This window comes from Aptenodytes forsteri, unplaced genomic scaffold, assembly GCF_000699145.1.
Source record: "Aptenodytes forsteri isolate BGI_AS27 unplaced genomic scaffold, ASM69914v1 Scaffold15, whole genome shotgun sequence".
NCBI lineage: Eukaryota > Metazoa > Chordata > Aves > Sphenisciformes > Spheniscidae > Aptenodytes > Aptenodytes forsteri.
Window position 1 is genome coordinate 12,288,653 of NW_008795129.1, and position 15,477 is coordinate 12,304,129.

The following is a 15,477-nucleotide window of genomic DNA, read 5'->3' on the forward strand; positions in this document are numbered from 1 at the left end:
GGGGAGGCAGTGGGGCTGGGGAGGGTTGCAGCAAGGGGAGAGGGACTGGGGCTTGCGTGCTGAGTTTGGGGTGAGGTGCGAGAGGTTTGGGGGTGTGCGGTGGGGCTGGGGGAGGAGGCATTGGGGATACAACTGTGTGCCTGGGAGGTATATCTTGGGGAGGTTTCCTGAGGAGGACGCACTGGGAACAGGAGGAGGGGTCTGGGGAGGGGTGCACTGAAGACAGGAGGATGTATTGGGGTTTCTGGGGTGATTTGGGGCTTCCCTGAGTGAGGGATGGCTGATGAGGGCCTTGGCTGGGGCAGGTCATGGGAAAAGGGAGTGTGTGTTACTCAGTGGAGGCGTTCCCACGGAGGGTGGGGGGCTGGAGTTTCCCCTCCTGGACAGAAGGCATGAGCTCTGTCTTCTGGCCTGGAGCTTGGGGTTCGAGTATGGCCAGCACTGACCAGAGTGAACCTGCTTTCCAGCCTCCAAGCTGGATGCGTGCTGTGCATGTACCCGTAAAACCCACGGGGCAGAGCCAGCTTCTCTTGCCCTTGTGTAGCCATGTGTTACTGCAGACTGCGAATCTGCTGCTTACCGTCTCTGCTGACACAGTGTCTGACACCAGTAACAGCAGTTGTTTATGTGGGAGAGTGGCATGAAGGAAGTACTTGGATGTTTAGCTATCGAGATAAGTGTTTAGTGTCTAGCCCTTTGCAAAGAGGAGTTCCTTTTGCTTTTTACTGTCGCTTTGCTGCTCAGCCCCCTCTTCTGGGCCTAAGGAACGTGATCAGGTAACCCCTGAGTGTTTGCTGGACCTGATGTTGACCAGTCCCTAGTCCAGCACTTGGAAAAAGTTTAGTAAATGCTCAACTTCTTTATTTACAGTTCACTTTAACCTGTATGTCTCTATCTGGCTCAGTCCTGAGCAACAGCAGAATAACATCCTCCCTGTGTTCTGCTCTGACAGCCAAGCCATTGCTGTTGTCTTCCAAAGAAGCGTGGGGTTTTATGCGGTTCTAGCAAGAAATATGTCTGTTAGCCCTTACTGCTTAGGGGTTTTTTTGTACTTAAACTGACACAGTGGGCTGAGATAAGATGTTGCAAATCTGAGACCTCAAAATACAAATAATTTCGTAATCATCTGTGTGGGTCAGTACTGCAGTGCTTCGGTGGTGGTCTGATCAGACTGTTTTTACACCTATTTCTAATCTTAAGATATTCAAGCTTGATGAGTTTCCAGTCACCTTGATTTGGGAGTCAGCACTTCTTTTCTGTCAACAGCTTAAAACAATACTGACTAGAGTGATGTAAGATTTGTGTGGGATGGAGGAAGATTTAGGTCTATAATGAAGAATGGCAGAGACCCTTGTTTGGGAAGAAACCTTGCTGCTTGTTTGCTTAAGGGGTTGATTAGGGCTTCACTGCAATTAGAGCTCAAACACTAGAAAAACTGCTGTTGGCAGTGGTGGCCGGTTGCAAGTAAGAAGTAATGCGAAGGCCTGTTTATCCTGGCATTTTCCACTTAGCAGTTCTTCTGACTGCCAGCTCGGCTGGCAGCAGGAGCTGAGAGCTTTGCTCGTAGAAATCAGAGGTGAGCTTCTTACTGCTGTCCTGTGCAGGAAATTCTTGTGCGAGGTGGAGTCTATGTGGACGTTACAGGTGCTTTCTCTCCCTTTGTTAGATGAAACTTGGAGCTTGGTTTTGTTAAGTATGGTAGAATGACTTCTGCCACTGCTTGCTCTCCGCTAGTCTGTCGTCCTCTGCCTGGGCTGTCAGCTATTAGTTGGTTTGGATTAGAAGAGGAAATCGCTGAACAAAGTTCCCTGCCTTAGGAGAAATACTGTAACGCTAATCAGCTTTTAATTATACGTATCAGTTTCTCTATAGTTAATAGCAATTTTTTCTTTGTTCAGGGAGCTGAAGTTGTATTCTTTGGCTTGCACGGCAGAGCAGATCCTTGCTTCGTAATGTTGGAGAATCTGCAGAATCGCATACCTATTAAATGAAGGGGTTTAGCTGCGTGGATTATTTCATGGAACTAGTGGGGTTTTTTTAAAAGCTATTTGCATATCTTGGGAGAGAGTTCGTGATTGCAATTGGAACTTCTTGGAAAATTTCCTGGCTCTATTTATAAAGGGCATGTGCTGAGAAGGAGTTTCTCTCTGTTGATATCCAGTATCTGCTTTTATTTTTAAAACGTGATTGAATATCTCTAAGTGAAATACCTTGATGCATAAAATTGTACTTTCCTTGCTTTGTGGTAGGTTTTGAAATAGGCAGAATCTGGGCTGGACTGTTGGTTTTTCATCACCTGTCTTGAACTTAGGCCATGTACTCGAAAACCACTCGAAAAACACTGGTCTGCAGCCGCTTGGGGATCACAAACTAGTTCTGGAGGGTTGTCAAAAGGTAGCTGTGAAAAGCAGGCCTGTTGTCAGCTGCTGGGAAGTGACTACAAACAATCCACTGAGGACTTTTCAGGGTGAATGGATTGGGAATTTTCCAATTTTTTCCCATTGTGGAGCTCTTTCCTCTCTGCACACTTTGGGTTTCTCCTTCCACAGAAACTTCAGAGCGCTCTTAACATCAGTCAAAAGAAGACTTTTGGTGCAGATGCAAATACCGGGTTTCCCCCGAGGCTGCCCTTCTTGCTCCTGAATGAGCTCCATGAATAGAGAATGTAACAAATTTGTACTGTACCTCTGGCTTTGAAGTTGGGCTCTTCCTAATAAAATCCTCCAACGCTTCCAGCTCTTTGTGTGAACGCATGTACTGATATGTAGATTGTGATACAAGGTCGAACCCTGCCACAGCAGCTGTGGGCGGGAGGATGTACCACAGCAGGCATTAGCGGCACTCGACTAGTTAGCATAGCAGTGAAACCTGCTACCGAAACTGGATAAATATCTGTGCTGACTAGCCTTTGCTGGGCATTATTGCCATGGGTACGTTACTAGCTGTGCTCCAGATAGCTGGTTTAAAGCTAGTGCTGGATGCTCCTGCAGTTGCAGCGGTTTTGGGATAGGTGTATGGCCTGGATGCGTATTTTTCAAAATTTAATTAGTCACTGCTGCAGGCTTTTTGTTTAACTCTCTTCCAAGTCTACCAAATTTCTCAGGGAGTAAAGACGGTCTGTCTGGATTGTTGTGCAGTGTGTAAACCGGTGGGTAGCTAACTCTGGCCGGGTCTGCTCTGTGCACGGCAGAGCTTGGCTCCCCCGAGCCGGCTGGTGCCATGCTGCCGCAGCCGCCTCCCGGGTAGCACTGTGCTGCAGGTCCCCAGAGAGGCTTGGCCTTTGGAAAGAAGCGCGAGGTTGCCAGCAGGAGTGAGGGAGAGGTGTCTGGCTTGCCTGGTGCAGTCTAGGCAGGACTTGCTTGCTGTCTGCATCAGACCTGACGAATGCGTTTGAGTAGCCCTGGGGAGGAGCGTGCATGCGGAGCAGTCCCTGTCCTGAAAGAGGGCAGTCTAAAGGTTTGTCTTGTGTGTTGTCAGTGTCAAAGTGCCTGTGTTCTGCAGTGTTCTAGCGCGAATCGTTTGACATCTAAGGTGTCAAAGTTTGGAAGCAGCTTTTGTGTGTGTGTGAGATGCTTGTTGTTTAGCAGGTGGAGGTGTTTTCCCTTCATTGCAAATCCTACGCACCTGCTCTGACCACTTGCTAATTGCTCACACTGGTTTGCTGGTCAGTGTATTGACCTCCCTCGCTCTGGAGTCTTCCCAGTCAGGTAACAATTGTGTGTGGCTGCTGCTGTTCACTGCCACTCCTTGGGGTGAGTGACTATCCTGGCTGGAATTGCTTCCGCCTGGCTGCTTCCATCGCGGATCTGGGAGTTACTGCTGTGGGGAGCCTGCGTGCTGGCCGGGGCCAGCCCTCAGATACCCATACCTGAATGGGTATCTATGGCAGAGATCTCAGACAGCCTCCACTGTGACCTAGTGCCGGTGAGAGGGAACAGGTGGAGATGGGGTATGTCAGAGGGGGACTCTTTTTTTTTTTTTTTCTGAGTGTTTCAGGCTATTGCTAGACTTTGGGTTTTCCCAGGCTGCCACTGAGGATCAAACTCTGCTCCATCCCAGGGTCTAACATGCCTTCCCCATGCTTGCTCACCAGTTTGCCTTTTATGCCATAAAGATGCAGCTTGTCATATGAGAAGGCTGCATAATTCTGACTTGACCCTTGCCAATGGACTCAGTGCCATTACTGGCGGTGGGATGCTCACCCCCTCCGTCCTGCCCTGGTATCCTGGGCTGCATCTTTGACTGACCCACTGGGAAGCTGGGCTGGCTTGGAGCCACCATGGTGGCCTTATGTGACTTAAGAGGAGGGAAGCTGTCCTAGGGAAAGTCACTCATGTTAGATAACCCTGCTCTGCTTTTTTTTTTTTTCCTGCAGCCATAGGAGGGAGGCAGCACAGCACACTTGTGGAGAGAGCCCACAGGCCTTTTAATACAACAAGCTGATATATTACTTAGTACAGACTTGATAAGGTTGGGCAGAGGATTTCAAATAGTGTATCACTGTCACTAGAAATCTGCGTGGAGTATGTAGGTGCCTTCTGGAAACAACAGGAAACCTGCTCTCATGGCCCTTCCTGGCACAATCTTTCCTACAGGTGATAAACTCAGGGAGTCCCTGTGTGCATTAACCCTCCTCAGAGCTCACCCTGCAACACACCATCTTACTGGTGCTTTGCATGTCAGCTCGACTGGGTGCCGGCCTCTTGCCAGACCGATGAGCTACCAGCAAGGGTTGGATCCATCTGTCCAGCCATGGTGACTACTCCTCTGGAGAATCTCTTGTGGAGATGACCAGGTGCTGCAGCTCTGTGGCAAGGCTGATCCAGAATTGCAAAGTGATTTTTTAGCACCTCTGTTCTGCAATGCCAGCTACCCCAACTCTGAAAAACCCTGTTTTCTCAAGGGTGTCTCCTAAATGAACTTAAAGAAATTGCTGTACTCGGTGATTGTGATCTAGGGGTAATTGTGCAAGCTCAGGGTTAAATATCTTCTGCACTGATTGCCTGTTTTCTGAAGTTGACGGGTCTAACTCCGGCTTTACTACCAGCAGCCTGGTTACCCTCTCATGCCTGAGGATTGAAATGCTCGCCAGTGTTTCCTCTGTGCTGCTAGATGGGACTCTGAGAAGGGTGCTTGCCTTAAGTGGGATAATTGCAATTAAGCTTTGCTATTTGATCATCCCAGAGCTTCCTTGGTAAAGCAAGGTACGGATCTCCACATGTGAAGCACAAACACTTCGAGGAGGCACGGAGCAGTGGTGGTGGAGGGTGCTACAAGAGGCTGATGGGCGGCTCTGCTCTAGATGCTGAGAAAGTATTTCTTGCCAAGTCTGCCAATGTTTGACGTAAGGCAGTGGTACTTCAATCAGGGAACAAAACTGAGGTGCTCAAATGCTTTTTGTGCAGCAGTTGTGGTGTGCATAATGATGATACACAAACACCCAGGGCTAGTGATGGAAGCACAGGCATGCCCTGCAGATGATAGAGTCAGGGTCTGAACAGACAATGCAGATGAGGGGAATTGGTGTGTAATAAGTGGTTTGAATGAAGGGGGTCATCTTAGTTTGGATTTTCTTGTTTGGAGCAGTTGAGAGTATTTTACTTGAAGAAAAAGTTAATTGGAGGCAGGAAACAGTTAAACAGCTGTTCACACTATTCTGTAAATGCTTGTGGTAGGTGGTTTGATGTCTTGTCTCTTCTTGCTTGCTTCTACCTGTGTGTTTTATGATTGACAGGGTGAACAGCGAGCAAAACAGTCTAGCACGTTCGTTCCTTCGGTGGGGAGCTGACCTGCCTCTGTGCGGGCAGACGTGATGGCGAGCGGCAGGAGGAGAGTGCTGTGCTTGCTCTGCTGGCACACCAGCCTTGTTTCCTTGTGCCTTGTAATGGGAAGCGGGGCTGCAGGTTTTGGTGATTGCTGCTTAATGTAGTCTGGCTGTGCTGTATTGACTTTTAAGTAATGTTATTTTAAGGAACCTGTTCTAATGTTGAAGCAGAGGCTGCAATGATGCTTTTTACCTGTTCTTGATTAATGCACCTAGTGTATTTTAAAAGTTCTGGTACTAATTTTTCTGAATCAATGTTTTTCTCCTCCACTATTTTAACTGTCATGTTTATGTTTAGAAGTATGGATTACTCTCCTCAAAACTTAGCCATTTCAAATTCTGCTTTGAGGAATAGTGTCAAGTTTGGTTTTTTTTAATTGAGGTATGTGCCTCTGGACTGAATTAAGAGCTTGCAGTGCAGATACAGCTATTGCTCTTTTACTAGTACAATTTTCCAATTTTCTTTGTGTTCTGTGGAAGCTTTAATATGATTTTCCAGAGGTTTTTATGCTTTAACGTTAAAAACATTGTAGTAGTTGCACACATGCACTTTGCCTTCCTGTGCTTGAAGCTTTCTGGACTTAACCCAACCTTTCTCCTAAATTTTTTTTTAGAGGTAACTTGAACATGCTAGTTTAATTTTTGTCACTAGCTATGTTTTAAAGCAGGTCTTTGTACAGCCCCTTGTAGCACCTGTGGAGACTTCACATGTGTCTTGAATAAACTGACTTACCTAAGAATCTTTCTGGTTTTAATGCAGGTTGGGGGGACCTGATCCTCTGGACTACGTTAGCATGTACAGAAACCTGGGAAACCCAGCGTTGAATGTTCCTGAGCACTGGCACTACGTCAGCTTTGGGTTAAGTGACTTGTATGGAGACAACAGAGTACATGAGTAAGTGTCATTTAAGTTCTGTTGCTGCGTGTTGTGTTTTGCATTGCATTTGCAGGAGTGTAGGTAAAACCGTGCCCTGCTGTTCATATTATTTGAACAGCTGTTTTTCTGCTGAGAATACCATAGCCAGGGTCTCACAAGGGGTGACGTGTGCCTGTTCTTGGATGTAGAAGAGTTACTATGTTCCCCTCTGCAGGCTTTGAATGCAATGTACTTCCTTGTTAGTGTTAAAAGCTGAGTGATTTTTTTTTTTTAACTGAATGTCTTGTTGTGTTTTTCACTCTTGGTAGTCTGTTATGGTCATATGCTTAAATCCTGACCCATCCCTGTGCATGTTAAATGCCTTCCTCTGGGAAACTGCTGTAAGGGCATTTTTCCTATTGCTGGCACAGCAGTGTTACTGTCAGCGGACTGCCACCCTGGTGGCTGCTGTATAAAGTGCCAATCTGTGTAACAGAAGCATAAAATTATAATTGTTTGACTGTCTTCTCTCCAGTAATTAAATGATTGTCTTAGCTTGCTGGTATGGATGGTCTTTAGCAGGCATCTTGTATTAGACCAGGCACGCAGCATGGTCTAACCTTATTCTTGTCTGTGTTTTACTGACCTTGCTCTTTAACACTGGTTAAAGTGAGTAGGAGTAGCCAAGCTGTCATCATCTTGGGGCTGTGAACGTGGCCTTTTAACCAGCCAGAAATGGCAGAAGGTTTCTACTATTGCTGTTTAGTGAAACTGTCTTTGCGCTGTTTCATACTTGTGGGGTAAATGTCCTTGGTGAATGGTGCAGCAAAGGCCCCAGTTTCTTCATCCAAGCTTTCCCTCTTTTGTTTGTCTTGGTTAAGATTCAGCCACCATTTTTTTTCACCCAGGTGCTTCTCTTGCAACAGCAGCAGTCAGGCAGTTTCTTTAAACTTACCCATGTCCTCAAGGCAGTTTCTCTTGGGTTTTTTTCTCATGTTTGTGGTAACAGAACTGTTTTTCAGAAGACAAGTCTTTTAAGACTGGAGTTTATACAGGACCCTAGTGTCACTGAGATCTGCCTGAGGCATTTAACCAACACATCTACTAGCAACAAACCGCAGCCATTAGTTGCTGGGGCAGGGGAAAGGTAGGGCAAGTGAAAGAAATGAAGTTAAAGGCTTCCTTCCCTCGCTTCCACAAGAGACCCCACCATGGACATGCAGGCCTTCACGTGGTGCCTTTGTTCTCAGATCATAAGATATCATCTTTGCCACTGAAAACTTGAGGTTGCCAAGATTAGGTGACCTGTGTTTGCCTGCCTCATTTTGCTGGAATTGAATTTTGGAGGGAGTAAGTGCTGTGCTGACTTCCTCTCTTTGGTGACTTGTCAACCTGAGGCTTTCCCATGGTGAGACTATTCTCTTTGCTCAGACTCTTACCTGATGGTTTCGGGTGAGAGCAGGGAGTGGACATGAGGGTCTCAGATCAAGATGTGAGGGGTGATGTGTTTTTATGAATGAAGAAGCAAATAATGTAAGGACACTGTCTTCTTGGCCCTGGCACGTCCTCTGGCTTCTCAGTCCCAAAACCTGTGTGATACACCAAAAAATGTTGTTCTGTAGTGGAAAGCTTGGAGGAGGAAGAGGAAAATATCACACAGGTGGAACGTCACAACTTTAAACAACTTCCTGGCACGAAGCCACCTAACTTTTCATGCTGTCATATGGTTTGGTCTGGAAATTCAGATTGAGATAGCAGAATATGCCTTTTGCTGGTTACAGGGCACAGGAATTAAAACCACATCTCTAGACACAGGCTGCAGGCGATTTCCAAGGCCTGCTGAGTGAAGCAGGAGCAAAGTCTGCGCCATGCTCTGGGAGGTCTGAAGTCCCCGAGTGCTCTGCATGTATGTGAGCCTTGGAGGAGGTTTAGAGAGCTGGTGTGCCTTGGCTGCCCCTGGCACCACGCTGCCAGAGGCTGCTGCGGCTGGGCACTACAAGCAAATAGCGAGCCCTCGCTGCTGCACTGGTTTGCAGACGTTGGCAGCAACCTCTTGAGCACAGACCTACTCAGATCCGTCAAAGTGATCTCTGTGCCCTGGGCACGTGCACGTGTTTCCCCTCTCTCTGTGTGGCAGGAACTGTGTTCCTGGCTCCAGAGCAGGGTGTCCCTGTGTCACTCGCCCTGAGATGTTCAGCTGTCAGCAGTCTGTCACCTTTATTTTGGCCTTATTCTTGGCCTCATTCTTGGAGCTACAGAACTTAATATTGCATGTGCTGTTGAGAAGGCTGGCTCTGCCTTTATGGCGTATAGTCTTAATAGACAGTTATGCATGTGGTAAAGCTGTCAAAACTTACACATCTCTTACACACTGAACCTGAAGTTATCACCTGGTAGGCAAGCACTGCAGACAGGCTAAGAGAAGATTTTCGAAGGAGCTCGGCACTCACCAGCAATTTTTACTCCCAACAGCAGTTGCTGTTTGCTAACTACTCTTGAAACGCGACTGCCACGTGAACTGCACATCAACAGACCGGCACTGGGTGCACACTGCAGGAATGTAGTGGTTTTCCTATGCGCTTGGGAGCCTCTTGTTCTCCAGCAGGGAATTTAATAAAGCCCTTGTTTAAGAAAATGGGTATCAGTCTCTTTGTTGCTTGAAGGACTTTGGGATTCTGCTGTCCCAGGTAAAGTGTGCTGCAGGATGGTTGGCAGGAACGTGGGGTGACAGGGGAGTTGTTTAAATCTTTGGAAGATTTCTTTTAAAGCTGGTGTGGCACTGAACTCTCCTCAACTGCCATGGCCTCTGGAGATAGGGTTTAGTTTGTGGGTTTTTTTTGTTTCCCAACTCTCTCTTCAAAGAGTGCAGAGCTGGATGTGCTCGTGACAGCCAGCAAGGTTCCTACAATAGGGGTGTGCTTCCATAGCCTTGCTGTCCTTCATCCTTTAGAAAGGGAAGGATAGTACACTACCAAAGGTCTTTTTAATCTCCCAGCTTGACTTTGGGTAACGTATAGCTTATTTCTTGTGGACCTCTTCTGGTAATACAGTACAATCTAGACCAATTATAATGCAGTATTAAATGAAAAGGGCTTTTTGATTTTTTTTTTGAGTGAACCAATGCTGAATTGGAGGCCCCTATATTTTTATTTATAGTGGAATAGCAAACAGATGTAGCAAGTAACGTGAAAATGTTTACTTTAATTTATATTTTTTAATAAGAACCTGAAAAGTCTGAAGTGGAGCTCTCCCTGTGCCTCCTTGTTGACAGATTTATTTTCAGTTAAAGCAGCACTATTTCCTGCTCTGCTTAAATATCAGCTATACTCTGCTTACAGAACTGGTCTGGTTTTAAGAGTCCACAGAAAAAGATGGAAGAAATCTAAGAATTTCAAATGGGGAAACCTTTTTCATTTAAAACCACTCAGTGTTTCATGGTATAATGGCAACCATGATACCAGCTGTGCTGGGCTGATTGCTCTAAAAATCCTAAATCATGACATCATGACAGCATTAGGGAACCACAGACCTTTCAGTGGGATTTCACACCAAGCTGCTTGCATGGAAATAAGTCTCTCCAGTCGAGCATGTTGCACAACTTGAGTGGCAGCAGAAATCCTTCCGGGACACTTTTGCAAGTTATTCTCCATTTTTAACTTTTTCTGTCTACTTCAAAATCAAACCCGATGTGTAACTTCTTGAATCTACTCAGCAGGGTTAGAGCAGAGCCTTTTTTTGGACTGTTCTTGCTTTCTGAAGCAAAGTCAGCAGCAAGGAACGTGTCCCTGTGTGTCCGCGCAAAGCGCGGTGCCTCAGCTGGCAATTGCAGATTCGTGCTCCGATGCCAGACTGTCGGCATGGCCAGGGCACAGGCACCTGATCCTTCCTGCAGTTTCCAGGTGTGATGGTGACTTCTGCCTACGTGGAGAATGAGTGCCTGAGGAAGGCAGCGTCAACAAGTGTAGCTGGACTTGGAATCCATCAGTGGCAACGCCAGCTTCAGCTACTGCGGTGCCACGGCGTGCTCCAGCCCTGGGTTGTGCTGGTGCAGGAGTTTGCAGGGCTGTCCAGAGAGCTAGGAAGCAATGTGTGTTTTCACCACACTGACTTCTATCTCCAGTTAGCTGTAAGGCCAAGGCTGAATCTCCAGTTAACTGTTCCTGCAGTTCAAGTGCTCACCCTTTTTGTTGACAGTTTAAAAAGTGCATGGAAAATGAGAACCGTGGTGCGATAGAATTCCTGAAAACCTTGAATAGTCTTATTTGTATTAAAATTGCAAGGTTGTAATTCAGAGCCACAATAGAAAGCAAAGCTTAAATTATGGCTAGGTTAAGAGATAAGATTTGTATTTGTGGCCTTCCCACATCCTGAGAAGAAACATGCCAACTGTGTTTTGATGTTTAGCTTTTTATGCAAATTCCAATAATTGGGTTTCCTGATCTACACAAACTTCATATTGACAAGGGTGGTGTTTTTTGTTTTGTTTTGTTTTTTTCCTGGCAGCTAGCCAGGAGCTGAAGCATAGCATCCCATTTGCATAAAACCGAAGAGATTACAGCTGCCTTCATCTCTAATACAGATGCAGGGTACCACCCGCGGAGACAACAGGTTCCAACTTGCTGTGGTCCTTTTGATTTGCGCTACTTACCATTTGGATCAGGAGGGAGCGGTGCATGCCGGGATAACGTGTTGTCTCTGTGGGTGGTGCCTCCCTATTAAAGGTGAGGGTAAGCATGAGCCTTTCAAGATCTCCAGTCCAGCTTGTGTTCTGCTGGCTTGTATAGATCCTCTGAATGACCTTAACTTGTAAAAGGGCAAGGATGCTTGTTAGAGCTGGGAGGAAGAAAAAAGAGCGCAAAACTGGATCAGGTAACAAATGCAAGGCTTGCAGAGGGGTGGATGTTTTCTGGAAGGCTTTTTCCGAGTATGAAAGGAATTTGAAAAGAGTATTTGGAAAATAGCCTGAAAGTTGGAACGAGTGCTCTCTTTCTTTTGAGTGCGTGCTGGCTTCTCCTTTGAGCCTGCATGAATGTAGGATGGAGTAGTGCTGACAGCTGTCACTTTAGTGGCCTCTTAGTTCTGTAGCCTTTCATAAATTTAAAAGCTCACTGCCCTCAGCTTGCCAGCCTTTAGCTTTAAATTTTGGTATTTAATGGGTCCCTAAGTGTTTTATAAACCACATGCCTAAAGCACCACTGAAATATTACACCAAACTTCAAGGTGACAGTGAATGCTTTTAAAATGGTGGAGACTGACTCTGCCCCTCTTTGTTTTCATGAAAATACAATAAAATAAAGGGCTTTTGGGAAGACAGTAACTTAGAGAGGGGTAGCGGTAGTTGTGGATCCATGTTTCAGGTAAGATTTTGAAACAACTTTTGTAGAGTTCAGCATATCTACCTTGAAGAGATGAAAGATCAAATCAGTTTAGTTTGGGAGTTGAGCCTGGAATTCAAGGGAAATTATTAAAACCCCAAGGTTTTCTTCTACCTTTCATGGTGTCTAGTTTCTTTCAAGTGTGGTGTTGAAGCATGCTTCACACAGAGGAACCTGAGGACTTCCTTAAAAATAATAGCATAGATGTGTAAACCCCTCCCTTCCTCATCCTAATTTTGTTTCACTAGGCTATTAGCTCTGAAGTTAAAGGACACCTGCTGTGTCAGGGCTAGCTGTGTGGCAGCTGCTTCAGCACATGGAATAGGGAAGTGAGGTTGAGTTCTGGGGACATATCCTCAAGTTGAGGATCAGAAAATAGTGGTTCTGCTCCTGGGTCAGACTTCTGTGAGGTGTGACTGTGATGAATTGGTTGTGGGGAACAGCCACCGCAGCAATGAAATTCTGGGGATTTATGGTCATCCTGAGGAGCTTCTTCCAGGTCTCCGTATCTTCCTGCTTCGTGTTGCCATGGCTTCCTCTGTGGGAACTGAACTTTAGCCAGCGCACTGAAGAAATGTTTCTTCTGTGTACTGTTGCTGGAGGTGGAGCATCTGCCCCAGCTAAAGGGAATGACATGGGAGAGGACATCGGTAAGCATCAGTTTAGGAAAGAGGTGCAAGAGCTAGGACTTGGATGAACAAGAGTGCAAGATGGGTACCATACTCTGGACTTCCTTTTTCTTCCTAGGTCTCATTTGTCTATCAGAGATTGGCCCCAAATGTAATGCTTATTTTTCCAGTTGGTCTTTTTTCTGAGGCAGAGGGGAGAGGAATGTTCACGGCAGAGTGGGAAGGGAGAGGCCACGGAATTAGGGAGTTCTGTGACAAAAAAGGTATTTCCTTTTAATGATAGCTTATTTGAGAATCCATCAAATTTGGAATGTGTAGCATAGCTGTAGGGGGGTAATAAGATCTGTTTTTTAATGGACTTGTCTTGTGGTTGGATTTTTTTTGTGCGTCTATAAAGATATGAGTTAGACTGAGCTTTTCCCAAGATTAGGGTACTTGTAACAGCTCTCTCCTGTGTGGATTCTCTGGTATCTAGAAATATAGTTGTGCTTTCACAGAAACTGGGAGCGCCTATAGATCCTCTTCTGTCTGGCTGTTTATGCCTGCTTTGTAGAAATGTGGTGTTTTGGGAACAGCTCTTCCTTTGAGGAACTTGGTTGAATTTGACCAATGAGTTCAAAAATTGTGGAGACGTTTTAAAGAAGCACAAGTGTGATCATGTAAGGTTCAAGTTCCTATTTCCCAGGCAAAAAACAGTTAAACCAAATGTCATGCCTATTTACGCGCCCCGTTGACGGTGTCCCTCCGATGACTGAGGCAATGCACCAGGACTAAGACTTGTGTTTCTCTGCTGGATGCAGACCTCCCTTGAAGCTATGGTCACCATGGGGAAATCTTTTTTTTTCCCTCCTCCCAGGCAGAGTGCACTTGGCTTCCAAATGTCATTTGTTGGAGGTAGTTAGCACCGTTGTTAATATGAAATATGTAGGCCACCTACAGAGAGAAGTCCGCTTTGTGCTGTGGTGTATCTGTATTTGTGTGTGGAGGTTGGGATGAGAGCACGCTTGAACTGTGCTAGATTTGGAATTTTTTTTTGAAGCATTGAAGGAAATTCGTTTAACATTTACAGCATGGTAGTTGAATTTACAAGAAGGCCTGTTTTCAATAAAAAAAAAGGAAAAAGATTGGAAGTAGGTTTATAGCTGAGCGTTACTGAAGGCAAGCCCCGCATCCTGTTCAGTAGCGCATCTGCACGTGCATCCGGGTAAGATGAGCCTCTTGCTGCCATGCAGAGGAACGGGCATGGTGTTCAAACTGGATGATTTCTTTTTGTCAGCAGAACTTCGACATTTATGATCTTGGCATATGAGAGGAGAGTTGGCCTGAGGCAGGGCTTCCTTACTCTCATCTCCCAGCTGGGTTAGTGCTGAATGATGGGGGAGAGCTTGCAGGCTCTGCTCTCCCAGCCAGTTCAGCCTGCTGGGAAGAGGAGCGACTGGGGATCAAAGTTGGGTCTTCTAGTGAAAGATTGTTTTATTTGATAAAGATCTGTTTAGGATGTTCTAAAAAGCAAGAATTAAAAGATAGTGGGCTTTTTTTTGGTGGGACGCGAAGGTAGAAGCATTTTTTGAGCTGTGTGGCCATTCCGGCTGTGAGATCAAAGGAGGGTTGACTTTTTTTATCCCTTTGCTTGCTGGAATAATGATACTAACAAAATGGAAGTTTGAAGAGATGCATCTGAATGCTGTTATTCAGACCTAATCCCCTTTTTTCCTCAATGCAGATTTAGCGTTGGGAACATGCCTTTGTGACTAGTACTAGAATAGTCTGTGTTTCTTGATGGGACAGTGGTTACAATTGGTAATAAAATTACCAATTTTATTTGAAAATTTGAGCTGTTGGTATTTCTGTCTCCTAAGCTGGAAACTCCATAGCGATTACCAAACTCAGCTGCCTCTCTGCTGTCATCTCAATTTTGAATCGAGGCCCAATAGGCAGTGACACTAGGCAAACAAAAGAGGGCTGCAAATCTTTGGTGGTCTCCCATTCAGATGGTATTCCCTTCCTTGGACAAAGGGGTGGCTAGGGCTCCTGAGTGCCTCCAGGGATGGTAAACAAGGAACACATCGGCTGGTGGGAGGCATTTTTTGATCAGTTGACAAAGCTGGGTAGATGGGATACCACCTGACAAAGGGCTGAGGTCTAAAGGAAGATTTTGCAAGGGCTCTTAAGAACAAAAAGCAAAAAACAAAAAAAGGCTGGAAAACTGTTTTTTGCAGGATGTAAACAGGGTGGGCGGAGGTAAAGGGGGACTCGGCCATTCTTGGGGAGCTCTGATTTAAGCCCAGAGGGTAGAGACAAGGGAAGGAGGGAAGAGCGCACAGATGGCTCATTGTTTTGTCTAGCTCAGCATTCTTGCACTGCTGAAGTGAAGGGCAATTGTTTTAAAATCCCTTTTGCAAAGAGTGCTGTTTGCTTTGCAGCTACCCCTTGTCCCTGAAGATGCAAACTGTAAACCAGAGGGGCTGGTCTTTAACACCCGTTTGTTTTGGACGGTCAGTGCTCTGTCCAAGGGGCCCAGGGCAGTTGCTGGGCTGCGAGGCATCACTCCTGTGAGGGAATGGGGGAAAGAGCGTATGCCTGAGAAATGCACTGCAGCAGCTGGGAAGAAGGCGAGACAAAAGGATGCACATGGAGGCGCTGATGCAGAGCAGTGTCCGGCTTGGGGAACTTTACCAAAGCTATGAAATGTGGCATAAACCTGGCACATACCTTACCTGCAACGATATCTGATGTACAGTATAGTTTTCTTACAACGTTTAATTTTTTTTGTAGCAAATAATTTGTTAGCAC

General features: G+C 46.0%; 1 protein-coding gene across 2 annotated transcripts in view; it reads left to right on the forward strand.

Annotated features, from left to right (window-relative positions):
• Window positions 1–6,590: 6,590 nt before the first annotated feature.
• SUFU (SUFU negative regulator of hedgehog signaling) overlaps window positions 6,591–15,477 on the forward strand; it is a 92,953-nt gene continuing 84,066 nt past the window's right edge. Inside the window, exon 1 of one of the 2 annotated variants that reach the window (XM_009277821.1) lies at window positions 6,591–6,719. In XM_009277821.1, coding sequence (XP_009276096.1) covers window positions 6,619–6,719 — 101 coding nt within the window. In that variant the 5' untranslated portion in view covers window positions 6,591–6,618. The remainder of the gene's footprint in view (window positions 6,720–15,477) is intronic. The other variant, XM_019471734.1, reaches the window with a different exon arrangement.